The 15,781-nt window shown below is 36.2% G+C and overlaps 2 protein-coding genes across 2 annotated transcripts; one reads left to right on the top strand and one right to left on the bottom strand.

Moving 5' to 3' along the window:
- The first annotated feature begins 3,426 nt into the window (after positions 1–3,426).
- On the top strand, positions 3,427–4,218 carry LOC110105183 (transcription termination factor MTEF1, chloroplastic). The gene is given in 3 exon segments (XM_028697234.1): positions 3,427–3,470; positions 3,472–3,720; positions 3,925–4,218. Coding segments are annotated over 3 exon segments (321 nt in total). The 3' UTR covers positions 3,953–4,218.
- A 1,423-nt stretch (positions 4,219–5,641) lies between these two features.
- Positions 5,642–11,271, bottom strand: LOC110105191 (proline-rich receptor-like protein kinase PERK4). Its single transcript, XM_028697228.1, has 8 exons — positions 10,405–11,271; positions 9,036–9,590; positions 8,328–8,414; positions 8,169–8,239; positions 8,030–8,106; positions 6,979–7,120; positions 6,731–6,892; positions 5,642–6,290 (listed from the first exon to the last, which is right to left on the bottom strand). The coding sequence occupies exons 1-8, from the start codon at positions 10,952–10,954 to the stop codon at positions 6,012–6,014; spliced, it is 1,923 nt and encodes a 640-aa protein (XP_028553061.1). The 5' UTR covers positions 10,955–11,271; the 3' UTR covers positions 5,642–6,011.
- Positions 11,272–15,781: the final 4,510 nt, after the last annotated feature.

Genomic DNA, 15,781 nt, shown 5'->3' with positions numbered 1-15,781 from the left:
ATCTTTCGATAGTGCTCTCAATAAGATGTAGTGTGATTTATGAATAATTTTGAATAAATACAGTATTTTTGAAGATGTGATGAGCGTGGAGCATGCCACAAACCAAAATAACAAAGCAAAGTTGCATAATAAGAAGGAATTAGTGAATGTCGAGATCCACAAGGAATCTATCACTACTAGAGAACTTACACATTTAGAGAAAAGAATTAGTCAAATGATCTGAGGAGCACTAGCACGAATGCCAAGGGCCACTCCTCTAGTAGAATTACCAACAAATATATTTTGATTTTGTTGTGAGATAAATATAACTTTTTGGAGTTAGGATATTGCCATTAAGGCTAGTTGTTGATGAAACATATTATCTAAATAGTGTAGATTCACCTTCTTTTTATTGTTGAGAAGATAAGGGGGTTGAAAATAAAAGGTCAAAACTGATAAATATTTATTTATTTTTCCTCATCTAGATTCATACAAGGGAAAGGCAGACGCCATGAATCGTGTATTTTACATCAAATCAATTGTTTCTTTATTTGACATCTCTAATTATCTAAAGTGCTGATTATCCTTCACCACTTGAAGAAATCGCATATCCTATGGTTCTCTTGATGATTTCTACTTTGGGTAATTAGTTCATTCAACTAAAAGTCCGTTTGGGACAGCTTTTTACCTGCTTCTATAAACAACTTTCTAGTAAAAGCTACTTTAATAAACAATAAAAAGTTATTCCAAATAAAATCAAAATGTTGCAATGAGTTAGGTTGATACTTTTGTTGAATATTTGAAGTTGGGAACTATCACAACAATCGTGAATGATCATGGCAAGCTAAAATTAATGTTGCTCAATATCCACTTATCGAAGTTGGGTTACTTAGAAAGTTGGCAATGTCAACTTATTTGAGATGTGTGAAGGAATTATAAATCAAATTTTCACTTGAAGTGGTTTTGTCTTGGGAATGTTGAAGTCGTTTAGGCGAAATGACTTTGGCAAATAGAATTTTAAGACAAGATTATTTCTAGTAAATTTCTAGATAATATGTGGGGTATTGTTCTAAAATAGATCTTTGATGTTAGAAATTCGCCTCCAAGCAACTATGACTATCATACAATTTGCAACAAAAGTTTTATTTTATGGTCATTCGGTGTTTGATGTATGGATTTAATTTGTACTGATTAACCACCATTTTAAGTGGATTGAGGTAAAAGCACTTACAAATACTATTGTTGAATTTATTCACAATTTCATATGTTGCCAATTTTCTATGGTAATCATCACTGATAATGAGCCTTAATTATTTGATAGAAAGATGAAAAAAATTCTCTCGAACTCAAAGAATGTGATCGAAGTCCTTTTAAGTTCATTATCCCAAGAACAATGAGCAATAAGTTGAAGCGACAATTAAGCTCACTTTGAGTTTATTATGGAAGAAAGTGGAAGGCACAAAAGCAAATGAGTTGGAGTACTAAGCCTAATTTTGTGAGTGTTGAGAATGACTCCATCATCAACAATCAAGCTGGCCCATTTTGCATTGTCACATAGGATAGAAGTTATTTTATTTGTCGAGTATAAGCTACATGCCAAAGAGTAGGCGTCACCTCAATTTTTTAAGAAGGGGGCTCTAATGAATGGAGGAAGATAAAAAGGAGGAATAAAGACAATACTTGGGATTCTTCAATAATATAGAATCCAATTCCTAATAATAAAAGAGGAAGTCAAGAGAAGAGTTTACAATTTATATGTTTGTGAGAAATGCTTTCATACCATATATCTTATTTTAAGAAAAGTTGAGGTCGCTACTCAATAATTCGTACTTAGGCAATTTGGTATCTACTCAGGAAAATTCATACAACATCAAAGAGTAAGACATCTTTGAGTCCTACCGACTTCAAGCTTATTTAGTTAACGAAGTCCCATGATGTAATAATCTAATTTTTGTATGATTCAAAACTCAATGAAGAATAAGGGGTTTATTCAAAATTTTTTGGTAGTGAAATGACTAATAAATACGGAGAAGATCAATGGAATGTTAGGAGTATTTTGAATGGAAGACTGATATCGACCCCCTAGATCGAGGACCGTTTATTGAGTATTTGAGTATTTTAATGATATCAGAATTCAGCGATATTGGGCTTGTTGGATTCATCTCGTTGAGGCGCTCAATTCAACTATAAGCATGTCACATTTGAAAATTATTTGGTCATCCAATTTATGGTTTGAACCTTCAAAATGTGCTTCAGGTTTTTGATCTTGACCCATTTGGGTTCGGATTTGGTCGAATATGGTGTCGATGAGTTCATCTTTTCGAGACATTCAATTCAACTATAAGTTTGTTGAAATCAAATAGGGGATGTCCCAAATTTAATTTTAGAAGTTTTAAACTCAATTTTACCTTGAGATTTGTGGCCGATCATGATTATTTATTGATGATATTCAATGTTGTAACATGCTGGTGTAATTTTGGGAGATTTACATACATACCACTTAATACTATTCTATTTATATATTTAACACCTAAAATTTTAATATTACATACATATCACCCATAGTTCATTTTCATACTAAATATGAGTGGTAGAAATGAAATATATGAGTGGTAGGAAAGAAATATAAGTGGTATATTTGATATTAAAATAATATAGAGTGGTATGCATGTAATATTAAAATTTTAGATGTTAGATATGTAAATAAGATGTTATAATGTGGTATGTATATAAATTTCCCTTTTTTTTTTAACAATTATCTGTTCCATTTACAAGACCACCGTGCCGGATTTCCATAGTTCTTTTAATCCTCAATTCCTCATCCGCAGCTGCAATCGATTCATCGTTTCCCACCTCATCTGCTCTAGTGATTCGCTACTCTCTTCTCCCGCCAAAAGCGACGGCATCATGCCCCTCCTCCTCCAGCCCCTCCACAACCAGACCATCTCCTCCTCCCATAACCCCAAGCCTAAATCTCCATCCCCGCACCCACCTCTCCTCCTCCGATTCCGCCCCTCCGATCGCCAAATCGCCCAACACCTCAACACCCTAGGCATCCGCGCCTCTCCGTCGTCTTCCTCGGAATCTCTTCACTGGATGCTCTCCGTTGTGAACTATTTTGAATCCAAAGGCTTCTCCAACATCCATTTCCCCCGGTTATTCCATCTCTGCCCTCAGATGTTCTCCTCCGCTGACCTCAACCGCACCATCGCCCCCGTCTTTTCCTTTCTTATCTCCGAGCTCGGCGCATCCACTGAACAGTCTCGTGATTTCATTGTCCGATGCCCGGAGCTTCTCAATTGAAATATCGAGTTTCGACTTAGACCGACCCTGGTTTTTCTCCGCGAAATAGGAGTTTATAATCTCCATGTCCCTTCCATTCTCAATTCTAACCTGCTTATAATCCCTGTTGGTCAGCTTGGATCTAGGATCAGGTTTCTGGAGAGCATGGGTCTTTCTTACGAGGAACCCGCTGGGATTTGCAGACGATTTTCGTCTATTTTTCGACAGCGAGGAGAATAACCTGAGGCCTAAGTTTGAGTACCTGCTGTACGAAATGGGGGGATCGGTGGAGGAGGTGAAGAGGTTTCCGCAATACTTTGGATTTTGTTTGAAGAAGAGGATAGTGCCGAGGCATTTGCATCTCAAGCAGAGGAATATTAGGCCTTCATTGAAATGGATGTTGATGCCGGGGGACAAAGTTCTATGGCAAGTGGAAATAGAGCTATTGGAGCAACTGGGGTATGATTTTGCCATACTTAGTTTTCTCTCTTGATCGTTATGTACCTTCAAGATGGAGTGATCAAGTTCACGTGAATGCTATGCTTGCTATGTAGTTCTATATTCCTTCCTCATTCTATTACTTGAAATGTCTCATACTTGCCTATACCTTGAAAGTAAAAATAAACAAATAAAAAGTTTTAAAATGCTTTTTTTTTCTTGCAGACATTTTACTTCAATGGTTGGGTTGTAGTGACATCTTTCGGAACTTCACCGGAGTCGCATACTTCCATCAGCCCTTTCATTGAACGTGAGGCTAACTGGGCCCTTGCTCACACGTGCAGTGTGCGGACCAATAAAAATGGTCAAAGCCTATTTGGCCGTGCAGATTATACGTGCCCAGCACAAGGAAAGGGTTGTAAAAAGGCTTGTTGTTCGTGTTTGATCATATTTTACTTGATAATTAACTCATGTTTTACTGGTTTTTATAAGCTAGATCACTAATTATGATTTATTTCATGACCACGCATACAACTAATTTAAAGTTATGATAATTATAATTCTATTATTGATGTGAACAAGTCACAAGCGAAATTCGAACCATATGATAAGGTAAGATGCATCTAAAATTCCAAAACGCTCTATAAAGAGATTTCTTAGGAATCATCTGCTAGAAAGATGAGGCATATAGAACTATGCAACACATCTAGACTTATGCTTAGGAATTGAAAATTTGGAGAGTTATAATAGTGTTCTATTCTTTAATACATAGAATTTGATTTTATTTTATGATTGTATTGACAGTAGAATGAACTCCTATTTCTTTTCATTCCCTCCTTGCTTATTCACTTACAAAACCTTATCAGATATATGCAAATATTGTGTATATTACTGATGGTGGACATCATATGTTTCTTGTGCCATGAAATAATGAACTTATTTATGATGATTTTTTAAATTAATTTGTAGAATCATAATAATTTACCTAAATTTGCATGATATAAATAAAATAATTTATTCATCTGAGCGATTTTTTTTTTGAATCCAAGCTAAATGATGTAAATATAAAAGCTTGTCGCTTGTGCTTATTGATAATGTAATTAACGTGCATTAGTGTGTATTGATTCTTAATTTTTTTGTTTCTAAATTCATTTCAAGGGTAAAGCCATGCCCATGATTATGACTCTTATATGAATGAGATGTGTTATCTAATATTTTGTTATAATTAGTTTATTATTGTAAGCTTTCAACTCAACTCATTGAATTCTAAGTCAGCACATCTAGAATTCAGATTCATTCAAATTGTTGTGATGAGAAGATTTTGAAGGATACATGTTGTTGTATGCTATTATGTCTTTCTTGTTTCTATTAGTATGTCGACCTTGCTACTCGTTGGTTCCATTCACACTAGTTTGCACTATTCATGCCGTTGATTTGATTCCACGTCATTTATTTCTCTAGGACATGCTAGTCATGTTGTTTCCACATCTATTACCCATTAGTTATATTATTGTTGATTTTCACTTGCGATTCCCTCTAAATTTTCACCTCTATTACTATTTTCTTTGATTGTCATATTTGTATCCTGCGAAAGATTTTTCGCTCTAGTGGGCCTCTGTTAATGTGGTAATGGGAGAATTGGATTTTACAAATCAAGAGCTAGATTTTATATGGAAGATTTCATGCTTTATTGGAATTCATGAAGGATGTATTGAAAGTTGTTATATTTGACTATAGCTTTATAGACTTTAAGAAGCTTTTTTTTGGTCTTTTGTGGGTTATAAATAGAACGCCCATGGCATGTAAACAGCATGAAACATTGAAAATTGAGTATTGTAGTAAAAAAAAAAGTCACATCAATGACCATCCTATATCATCTAGATGGATATACCCCTGTCATAGAAACATGTTCTTCATGATCACTGAAATTACTCCAAGAATGTCAGGAAAACCAACCTTTATTCCCATTCCGTCTAAGAATCACATCCTACAACATTAGAAGGCTAAATATGAATTGAAACAGAAGTGATAATTTCAAAACAACGGACAACTTGCCCTTGCTACAAACAACAATATTCAATCCCAGGAATCATAGAAGCCTGAAGCCAGTCTTACTCCAATAGTTAGGATATACTGATAAGAACACCAACACCAAGACTCAATCGTCAATCTATTTCACCACTCTATCCACCCAAAAAAAAAAACCTTCACATTGAAAGAATTGAATCTGTTATAAATTATATAAGTTTTTATTGTATAAGAATCAGTCAAAATCTAAACCATGATCTTGATTATTTTTCTTTTGCTTATTTTCACTGCTTTGGACCACCTTTGTTAGAACGAGGTCTGACTGACTTCACTTCGCCAGAACTGCTTGATGTTGAATTGTTAACCCCATAGTCACTGGTTCGTACGCTGTACTCTTGACTGATTTCATTACTTCCAAATGCAACCTTTCTGTAACGACTGATGTTAGAGGCATAGGAGCCCGAGTCATGGTCTGAACTCGAACTGAAGAGCATACTTTGTCCTGGCTTGACCCCCTCATTCAAGTCATCCAGGGATGAATCACCTTCCAGTGCTCGAGCAATCTGCAGGTACGAATGAATAATTTACCAGACTTTTGCAATGTATACATTTTATAGTTATTTTCTACGCCAATATGCATTTTCTTGGAAGGCATTAGCAAGTAGCAACTAAGACGTTTAGCAAATGTCATTCATTATATTTTCCTAATATCATAGACTGATGGAATGTTCAAAGAATACCTCAATTACTCAAAGTGAATGAGGAGTCGGCTAATTTAAATGTTGTTGCATAAAAAATCCCATTCCAAAAACTACATAATCGTAGAAATATATCTATTGTGGATGGATTAAAAAGGGGGATTAGTTGGTTGGGATAAGGCTAATACTGCTGATGACAATTACGATACCGGTAACAAATAATGCTGAACTTAGTACGGTTATCTGACGATGAAGAGGGAAATTGGTTGTGATTATACTCATGAAGGTAGGAAATAACTCTTTACCTGGCTCATCTTGGGGCGTCTTTTCGCCGAGTGCCGAACACTAGCAGCAGCACATGCTACCATCCGTGTCATCTCCAGATTGCTAAAATTTCCTTCCAATCTTGGATCAGCTAGTTCATCATAGTTCTCCTCAGATAATGTTTCTGCTAATAAAGGCCTTGCCTGATCCATATAGATAATTCTCAGGCAAAAATTGGTTTTATTAGTTCTAGTTTATATCTAGATTGGCTTGCAAACCAAAGACTTACCCAGTCAACCAAGCTATCCTCCATTGCATCACTGTCTACTGGTTTCTTTCCAGTAATCAGCTCCAGAAGCATTACACCAAACGAGAAAACATCCGATTTCTCCGTAAGCTTGCCACTGGATGCATATTCAGGAGCCAGATATCTAAATATTACATAGAAGAGTTTAGCTTCATGAGGAAGGAATACACATGGCTAGACTAGCTATCGATCTATAAAAGTTATTAAGTATTCCCTAAAGGATACTTATAATTATAAAAAAAGAGCAAATATTTTTGAAGAAGTTGTAAGTATTATTATTATTTTTTTAAAAAATCAGATGACAATTTTTTACAGCTATGTCAATTTCGGGTCATGGGTCGGGTTCGAGTCGAACCCGGAATTGACCCGACACTATTTGGGTCAACTCAAACCCAACTTGGTTTTGCATACGGGTATGTTTTTAGGATCCGAACCCGACCCGCTTCGGGATTGGGTCAACCCGACCCGGCCCACTTTGTGATTGACAGTGGCACGCCTCGTGCGTTTAAGGGACTTTGGCGGCCGACAGCATCGCGGGCAGGCGGCGTTCGGCAGCTGGCAGCGACGCGCGACAGACTCGACAGTGACAACGGCTCGTAGGCAGCAGGATCGCGGGCAAATGCAACTGCACGAGTCGCGCGTTAGGTCGGACAGGCGATGTGATGCGCGTCACTCATGGAAGCAGCTCGATGCATGTGGGCAGATCGGGTAGCCGAGTCATTTCGGGTTCTCGGGTCAACCCGAACCCGACCCGTTTTTTAAAATAGGTTGAAAACCCCAACTTGAACTCTACCCGGTTTGGGTTCAAGTCAACCCAAACTCAAAATTTTCTGGTTGGGTTCGGGTCGAGTTTTTGGGTCGGGTCAAATATTGACACTCCTACTTACAAGTCTTATTTTAACAAGTTGGCACTCATCATATAAATTTTTGAAAAGACGAAGCAAGTTGATGTAGCCAAAAACAGAAATATGATAGTTTTATGAAAAACAAGATAGTAAAAAAACTGCCCCAAATAAATCATAAGGGAACTTACCCAAATGTGCCCATGACTCGAGTAGAGACATGGGTGTAGTTGTCCGAAGTTAACTTGGCCAGTCCAAAGTCTGCAACCTGATGGAACCTTACATAAGTTAAGCATCATCCTATTTATGCAGCCAAGCTATTAAACTTACCATAGCTTCGAATTTATCATCCAGAAGAATGTTTGCAGCTTTGATGTCGCGATGAATAATGCGAGGATGACCTTCAATTTAATGAAATAGTTGGAGAAATTAGGTGAATGGAGGGTTTAGAAAAATCATGAAAGGAGTACAGTAAGTATCAGTACTGACAATCTTCATGCAAGTAGGCAAGGCCTTTCGCTGATCCTAAAGCAATCTTCATTCTGGTAGGCCAGTTCATTGTTGGCTGGTTCTTTCCTGCAATGAGACGAACTTCATCATTCTGTAACTTTAATACAGTTCAGCAACCACAGAAAGAATACGACAAGGAGATTCAAAAACTTAAAAATAGAACAAATTTAACAGAAGTTTGATAATGATGGTTAAAATATAAAGAAATTAGACTCATCAGTGTTTTATGATAAGATGGTATCATCAATCCTTCAGTTTAATTTTAATTATGAGAAGATGTTATAATTAGGCTAGTGATATTAAAAGAGGTAGATGAAATTAATGTTGAATAGCTACAAAAGAATTAGTAAACCTTATGCAAAATCAATAGAAGCACTAAGGACATCTCCAACCAAAAATATCAATTTTCACTTCAAAATGCAGTGTAACAAAAAAAAAAAAAATGACGTTATTCATCTCTAATCGAACTCCATTTTGCATCTAGGTAACCGTCTTTATCCTTCGTGCGTTTCTTTTGGCAAATCCGGTGGAGACAAAAATAATGTAGGTGAACAGCACTGTTCACCCGCAACCAAATACCGGAAGTTTTGCCGTTCGGTTGTAGCTTACGAGAGATGCCATTCATGCGTTTGGAGTTCAGTTGGAGATGCCCTAAGTAGACATGAATGAAAATGCAGGCAACCTTACCATGCAGGTGGAACTCAAGAGTCTTGTTAGGAACAAAGTCATAAACAAGCAATCGTTGAGAGCCAGCAATGCAGTAACCAACAAGAGAGACCAGATGGCGATGGTGAACTCTGCTAATAATCTCAACCTCTGCATGGAACTCCCTCTCTCCTTGCCCGCTACCTGCCTTGAGCTGTTTCACAGCAACTTCTTTCCCGTTTGGCAAAACTCCCTTGTACACATAACCAAAGCCACCTTGTCCTATTAGATTTTCATGAGAGAATCCATTTGTGGCTGATGCCAACTGCTCATAACTGAATGTGCTCTTAATGAAGCCGAGGGCAAGGGCAGGAGAGGGCGGAGGCAAGGCTGGTCCATGTGGGCCTGAGTATTCCATGCTCGCTTCACTGTTCATGGAATGGGGAGGAGGTGCATGCCAAGCCACTCCTTGAGAAATTGGCATATTGATGGCAGCATTTGGTCCTCCTTTATGCCATTTCGGAGGAGGGCCTGCTCCACTGCTGTAGTAATCACTGCCTGCAATATTTGACACATTTGTATTTGCTATGCCTGGTTAAAAGATGAATCAAACATAAAATTAATTATTATGTGCGGACGCCGAATGCCGTCCGGAGACCAATCAGAATGCGCCACATCACCCCTTCATTCAGTATCGTATTCTGATTGATCTCCAAACGGCCTTCTGCGTCCGGTCCACGGAATAATTTCTCCAAACATAAAGGATGTTTATGAGTCTAGGGTCAATGCAAATTATGTGAAGGTATTGATGTAAAAAACCTTATCTTTAATTGCAAATAGAAAGTCTGCGATTTGAATTTGTGAATTTTAAAAAATCATAATGAAAGTAACATAAACATTGCTTCAATTTAACTCTATAGTAAGCGCCCTAATTTTGAAGAATATATTTAAGGGCCATTTTTCCACAGCTTTATTTTATATATATGACATATTTATTTTTTACTATAACTTTTTAATAATTTTTTGATGAAAATCAACTTTTTTATATTTAGATTTGCCAGTTCGTGATAAATAGAAAGCTGTTAATTGATTTTCTTAGAAGAGAAAAAAATTATAATGCACAATTTTTTAAAATTTTGATTTTTCTTATGAAAAAATTATAATTATTTTTACAAATAGTTGCAATACTCCTAAATAAATCTATGACTACAGTACTTGAACTAAAAGGCATTGCTAAAATATTATCTTTTTTAAGTATTTAAGTTCAATTCTTTTTCTGAAAATCATGTTATTGAAAATGGCAATCTATTAAATATTTTTCTCACCATAAAAAAAAAAAGTAAAAACAAGAACAAAACTCATTGCAGAATAGAACAAAATGAGCTTAAAAAAAAATTCTAAATATGGATACCTTTAACATCAGAATCTGAGTAGTAGTGCATTGCGTTATGATTCCTCTTCTTCTTTTTCTTCCCACAACAGAAACATGCTGTAATGCCAATAATCAGAATAAATAGAGCAATGCCAGCAGCAACTCCAGCCACCAGAGGCAAATTGAAATCAGATCCACCTGATGATTTTCTTGAATTAGCATTTTTATCATCAGATGTAGGGGTTGGAGTAGAAGGCGAGGGCTTCGCCGGCCGTTTTGGCGGGGGAGGTGGGGCGGAATTGCTGGAAGAAGGCGGCGACTTGGACGATGATGGCGGCGTTGGAGGGGGTTGTGACGGTGGAGGCACGGGAGGTGAGGGTGGAGAAGATCTGCCTGGTGATGATGGAGGTGGTGCTGAGGTGGTCGGCGGGCTTAGGGATGGAGGGGCTGGTGGTGGTGGTGAGGATGATGGCGGTGGTGCCGAGGCGGCCGGAGGGGTTGGAGATGGTGGTGATGGATTGGTTTGTGTGTTATTTGAAGATGAGGAGTTGGTATGTGATGGTGGTGCGGTCTGAGGGGAAGAGGCCATCTCTGAAAATTATGAATTAGTGTTAGATGGAGCTCCACTCTTCCTCAAACTGCTCCTACGGGCAAGCTTTACTGTTATTAGAGGTCTCTGCAAAGATTGGACGATTGTACTAAACAATCAAAACCAAAGATCAAGGAGATAAATTTGCAATATAATTACATGTGAAAAACCAAATCAAGCGGCCATGGCTAGGAAAGGAATGATGCAATTAACTGGACAAAAATTGTTTTAATGATTATATTGTCGGTAGTTCCTCAATTGGAGGATACCGTTTTAAATAGATCTTTTAAACTTATAGATTTAAGCATTTGTTATAGTTTGAGCTGTAAGATCATCACCAACTAAACTTCATACCACCGTACGACATCCGTCATTTACTCCATTCGAATTCCAAATTGCATGCCAAATTCCGATAGGTGAACAGTGCGATGCCAATAGTGGCGTCGGAATGTTCACTTACGAAAAAAAAAAAAAATCGCTGCGGAATTTGTCAAAGAAGCGTGCGAAAGAGAGAAAAACATGCCAAAGATGATTACCTTCGCAGGAAGCGCACGAAAGAAGAAATGGCATTCAATTGTAGAAAAATGAATGCGTTTTGAAGTTTGTTGTATTTTAGAATGGAAAATGAGTTTTTCGGCTGGAGATGCCCTAATCATAGGCACTAAAAATTCATAGAGAAACAAATCTTAATTCTTAAAAAAAAAAAAATTTCAAACCAATTGCTTGAAAATGTATAAATGTTTATTATGTAAATATCCATATGATATTTATTTTGCCATTTCATCAATATTTAGTAGATTTTTGTTTTACATAAGCAAAATATTTTTTCAAAAAGTACCGAGTTGCTTTTTAGGTCTTCCGATAATTTGAATATTGAAAAATTGTGTTAGGAGTTAAATATAGTGAAACCAGCATTTTGTAAACACCATCAATAATTTTTTAAGACATTTGTAATTCCAAATTTTATAACTTCAATGGGAAAATAAAAATTTTAAATATATAAAAACATTTTAAAATTTTGAAGAGGGATATGACCCATAAAATGTACCATTGATTTTAAAAATTAAACTTATTATAGGATGAGCAAATGAGTGTTACAAGCAAGAACTTACCTAAATTCAAATCCAATGATTAATTATTAGAATATTATGACCTAATCTAATTCAAAATATTCCAGCCTAATTTTTCCCACGAGAATTGCTGATAGATACACGAAATGATGATCTAAGCACAAGCCTTTATTTCTTGCTACAACAAATGCATAAATCTCTATATGAAAATCCTATATTTTTGTATTAAACTTTCAATATTTGGCTGACACTCACAATTTGGATACAGAAGAGTTCCTCTAAGATGAAAAATTATTAGGTGCGGAGTGCACATCGTCCGCACAAGTGCTGAGTACCTAGCAGTATCCAGCGGTACCGAATGTAGGTACCCAATACTTGTGCGGACGGTTCTCTCCGTCCGCACCCCGCACCTAATAATCTCTCCTCTGAGATACATTTTGTGGTATTTCTCACAGAAATTCTATAGAAAATCCCCTTTACTTCTTTTTTTTTTTTGTGAACAGAAAGCAAAAGAGACCAGAGAGAGAGAGAGAGAGAGAGAGAACCTTCCTGGTACTTCCTGTGTTTGTTAGAGAGAGGGGTGAATAAGAGGGCTAAGGATGCAGAAGCATTAAGCGTATGCTTTGCCCTCCGCCCGCCGAGCACCACCGCCTCCGCTCTCCTTCTTCAACTAATATTTTAATGAAGCCATGGATTTTTGTTCACAGGGTGATTTGGAGGAGAGCGACAGATTAATTTTAGGAAAAAAAAAAGCTAATCGACGAAGAGAAAGAGAAGCAAAAAATAAACTTTTAATAATAATAATACAAGGAAAAAAATAGGCTGTTTGTTGGTGCGAACGGCCGTTGATTTCGGGGTGGGCACATCCGCGAGGTTTCAACGGCTTGACCTATCCTGCGAGTGTTGGTTAGCGCCAAATTCCAGCCCAGCTCGATCCTACCTGGCGTAGCAGGACTGGTTAGAATTTTGTTCGCTGTCCGTGTGGGCCCCGTTTTAAGATGACGTTGCCTATCCATGCGTACAACAGAAGAATGCTAAATAAATACATCAGTTATTTTAGATTTGTTTGGTTGATTTATTCATTTCTTATTATTTATTGAATAACATTTATTTTGTTTTTTTTAACCGATGAGAGTAAAATTTTATATATTTATTGAGACGGGAGACTCAAGCTTTGTTTGGGACAAATTTTTTATTGCTTTTTAAAGCAACTTTTTAATACAAAAATTAAAATCTTTGTACTAAAAAGTTACTTTAAGAATCAGAAAAAAAACTGTCTCAAACAAAACCTCAGTTAATTAATAAACAAAATAGAATAAGTAATAGCCCATAAATCTTCAATGGACAAACCTGTAAATTAAGACTTTTTTTAGATAACTTTTTTATTACTATGAGATAATAAACAAATTTTTAATACAAAAAAATTTAATTCAAACAAATTTTATCAAAATAAAATAATATTGGAATAAAAGTAAATCAAACTTAGGCTTTGTTTAGGACATCTTGCATACTGCTTTTAAAATAGCTTTCTAGACAATTTTCAAATTCAAAAAATTTTGTAATGAAAAACTATTTTAAAAAGCAAAAAGAAAATAATCCCAAATGAAACCTTAACCACATTGAAATCCAATTTAATCCAAATTCTACCATCTTGCATTTTGTGAAAATTATTATAATTGGGCTCAAAGTTTATGATTTTACGAGTTCTAAAAAGTGAGGGTAAAAAAGCTGAGCTGGAGTGATTTTGGCTTCCAAACGATTAAGTGTGAGTTTGAAACGGCTGCAGTTGTCGGTAAAGTAGGTTGCAAAATTGTTGTACATAAAATTGCTTTCAGAAATTGTTGTACAAAAAGCAGTACATTTTGTACTAAAAAACTATTTTATAAAGCAAGAAAAAAGCCGTCCCAAACAAAGCCTTAACCACATTGAAATCCAATTTAATCCAAACTCTACCATCTTGCTTAATTTGCAAATTATTATAATTGAGCTCAAAGTTTATGATTTTATGAGTTCTAAAAAGCGAGGGTAAAAAATCTCAGCTAGTGATTTTGGCTTCCAAAACGATTAAATGTCTAGCTTACCACAAGTACGAAGGTTGCGACATTCTTGAGTTTTCTCTTCCTCACAAATGTAAGCTCTAACATTCCAAGCAGTGATTGAGAGAAGCATATTTGGTCACCCAGATGGAAAATGTAATTGGAAGTTGCACACAAATATTAACAACATCAGCAAATGGGGGTGAGATCTTATGGGCTATTTCGCTGGCTAAAATAAGAGTGCATTGAAAAATAAACGCAATGTATTTCAAATGCTTTTGAATTATTTGAACTAATATAAAAAAAAATACAAGTGATTATTAGATTTGAAGTAAAAGGCAAAAATAAAAAATGATGATGATCAGTGATCAAAGATTCCGACAGTGGCTGCATGGCAGTGTCAACAGAAACTAGCAACTAGCAATGGCAACCAACAATGGAGAACGCTAGTGCCAGCCGGCAACAGGAGACAGGAGGTAGTGATGGCTGGTGGTGACAATTGGTCATCAATAGAGGTGGCCAACGACAGCAACAGTAGCGGCGGGTGGTCGGAGGTGATAGTCAGTGATAAGCGGTAGCAATAATGATGAGTTTATGGTATATTTGAAATCACTCAAATCTATCAAACTCCAAATACACTAGATGGTGCATTTCAAATACATCAAAATTTAACACTGCATTTATTATACGTCAAATTAAACATTAATATTCTCAAAACCATACATTTGAAATACTTCAGTCTTATTTTATTTCAAAAGCAAAAGAATCAAAGAGAAGAGTTGAGGTTAGAGAGAGCATTAAAATTGGCGTTGGGAAAATTTTTTTGCATGTCTGGTGGGAGAGGTCTGGCAGCAATACTGCCAGAAAAGATAAAAAATGAAGCGTGTCTAAGGGGAGAAGGGGTAGAGGAATAGGCCAAGAGTGCAAAAACGGCAACTTCTGTTCTTGCTTTTATAAATTCAACTCTTCTCTTTCATTTAACTTGAAGGTTGGGATTTATGCGGTAAAAATTAAACCAAAGTTAAAGATCCAGACACAGCAGATTATTGGTTTCTTTCTAATCATATAAAACTTTCAGATTCACAACCTCGCCAAACACGTCTATTGGGATTTCATCAGGTAACTTTGAAGACCTGCTAAAATGAATGCAACCCTCACAAATGTGAGTATAGATTTAACAATTATTAAGATGACAACAACCAAAAGGGCCCTAATATTGCTAAAATAAGCTGAAAAATAGCTCTCGAATTCCAATAACAAATAGGGATATTATGAAATTTAAACCAAAAAAGAGATGAAACATAATTCCTCTTAGGTAGGCAAAAAATGTGTTGCCCACTTCTAAAGAACAAATGGTCTCCATTACAAAACTAAAATCCCCCAGTCAAACCAACTCAAAATCTTCAATTCAAGTTTTTTTTTTTTTAAATTCTTTAATTTAATTATTTTTTAGGGTATCGAACTTGAGCTAACCTTAATTTTCGAAATCCTTTTGACAAAAGCCAAAAGAGTAGCATTGAGCAGTAATTTTCTAATTACATATCCAATAATAGAAAGATCCAATTTTTTGGCACCAACAGAAATTTTCTTCGAGGAGAAGATGACCTCCTATGAGCTTTCCACAAATCTAAGAAAGAAAGAAGTGGATAATGAAATCTAGGAAGAAGCAAGCCCCTTCCAATTCATACAAGGAGGAGCCACCTCATGATGAGCTGGATAAA

The sequence above is a fragment of the Dendrobium catenatum genome, unplaced genomic scaffold (assembly GCF_001605985.2).
Source record: "Dendrobium catenatum unplaced genomic scaffold, ASM160598v2 fragScaff_scaffold_905, whole genome shotgun sequence".
Lineage (NCBI taxonomy): Eukaryota > Viridiplantae > Streptophyta > Magnoliopsida > Asparagales > Orchidaceae > Dendrobium > Dendrobium catenatum.
The sequence above is the reverse complement of the archived record's forward strand: the minus strand, read 5'-3'. Positions and strand labels throughout refer to the sequence as shown.

What these genes read in the sequence shown, in the direction of transcription:
- LOC110105191 (XM_028697228.1), bottom strand. Translation starts at nt 10,954, where the DNA reads ATGGCCTCTTCCCCTCAGACCGCACCACCATCACATACCAACTCCTCA. An exon ending in TCTTGAGTTCCACCTGCATG is followed by an intron (nt 8,415 to 9,035) that starts GTAAGGTTGCCT and finishes GTCTCATTGCAG; the next exon opens with GAAAGAACCAGCCAACAATG. An exon ending in GACGCCCCAAGATGAGCCAG is followed by an intron (nt 6,291 to 6,730) that starts GTAAAGAGTTAT and finishes TCGTACCTGCAG; the next exon opens with ATTGCTCGAGCACTGGAAGG.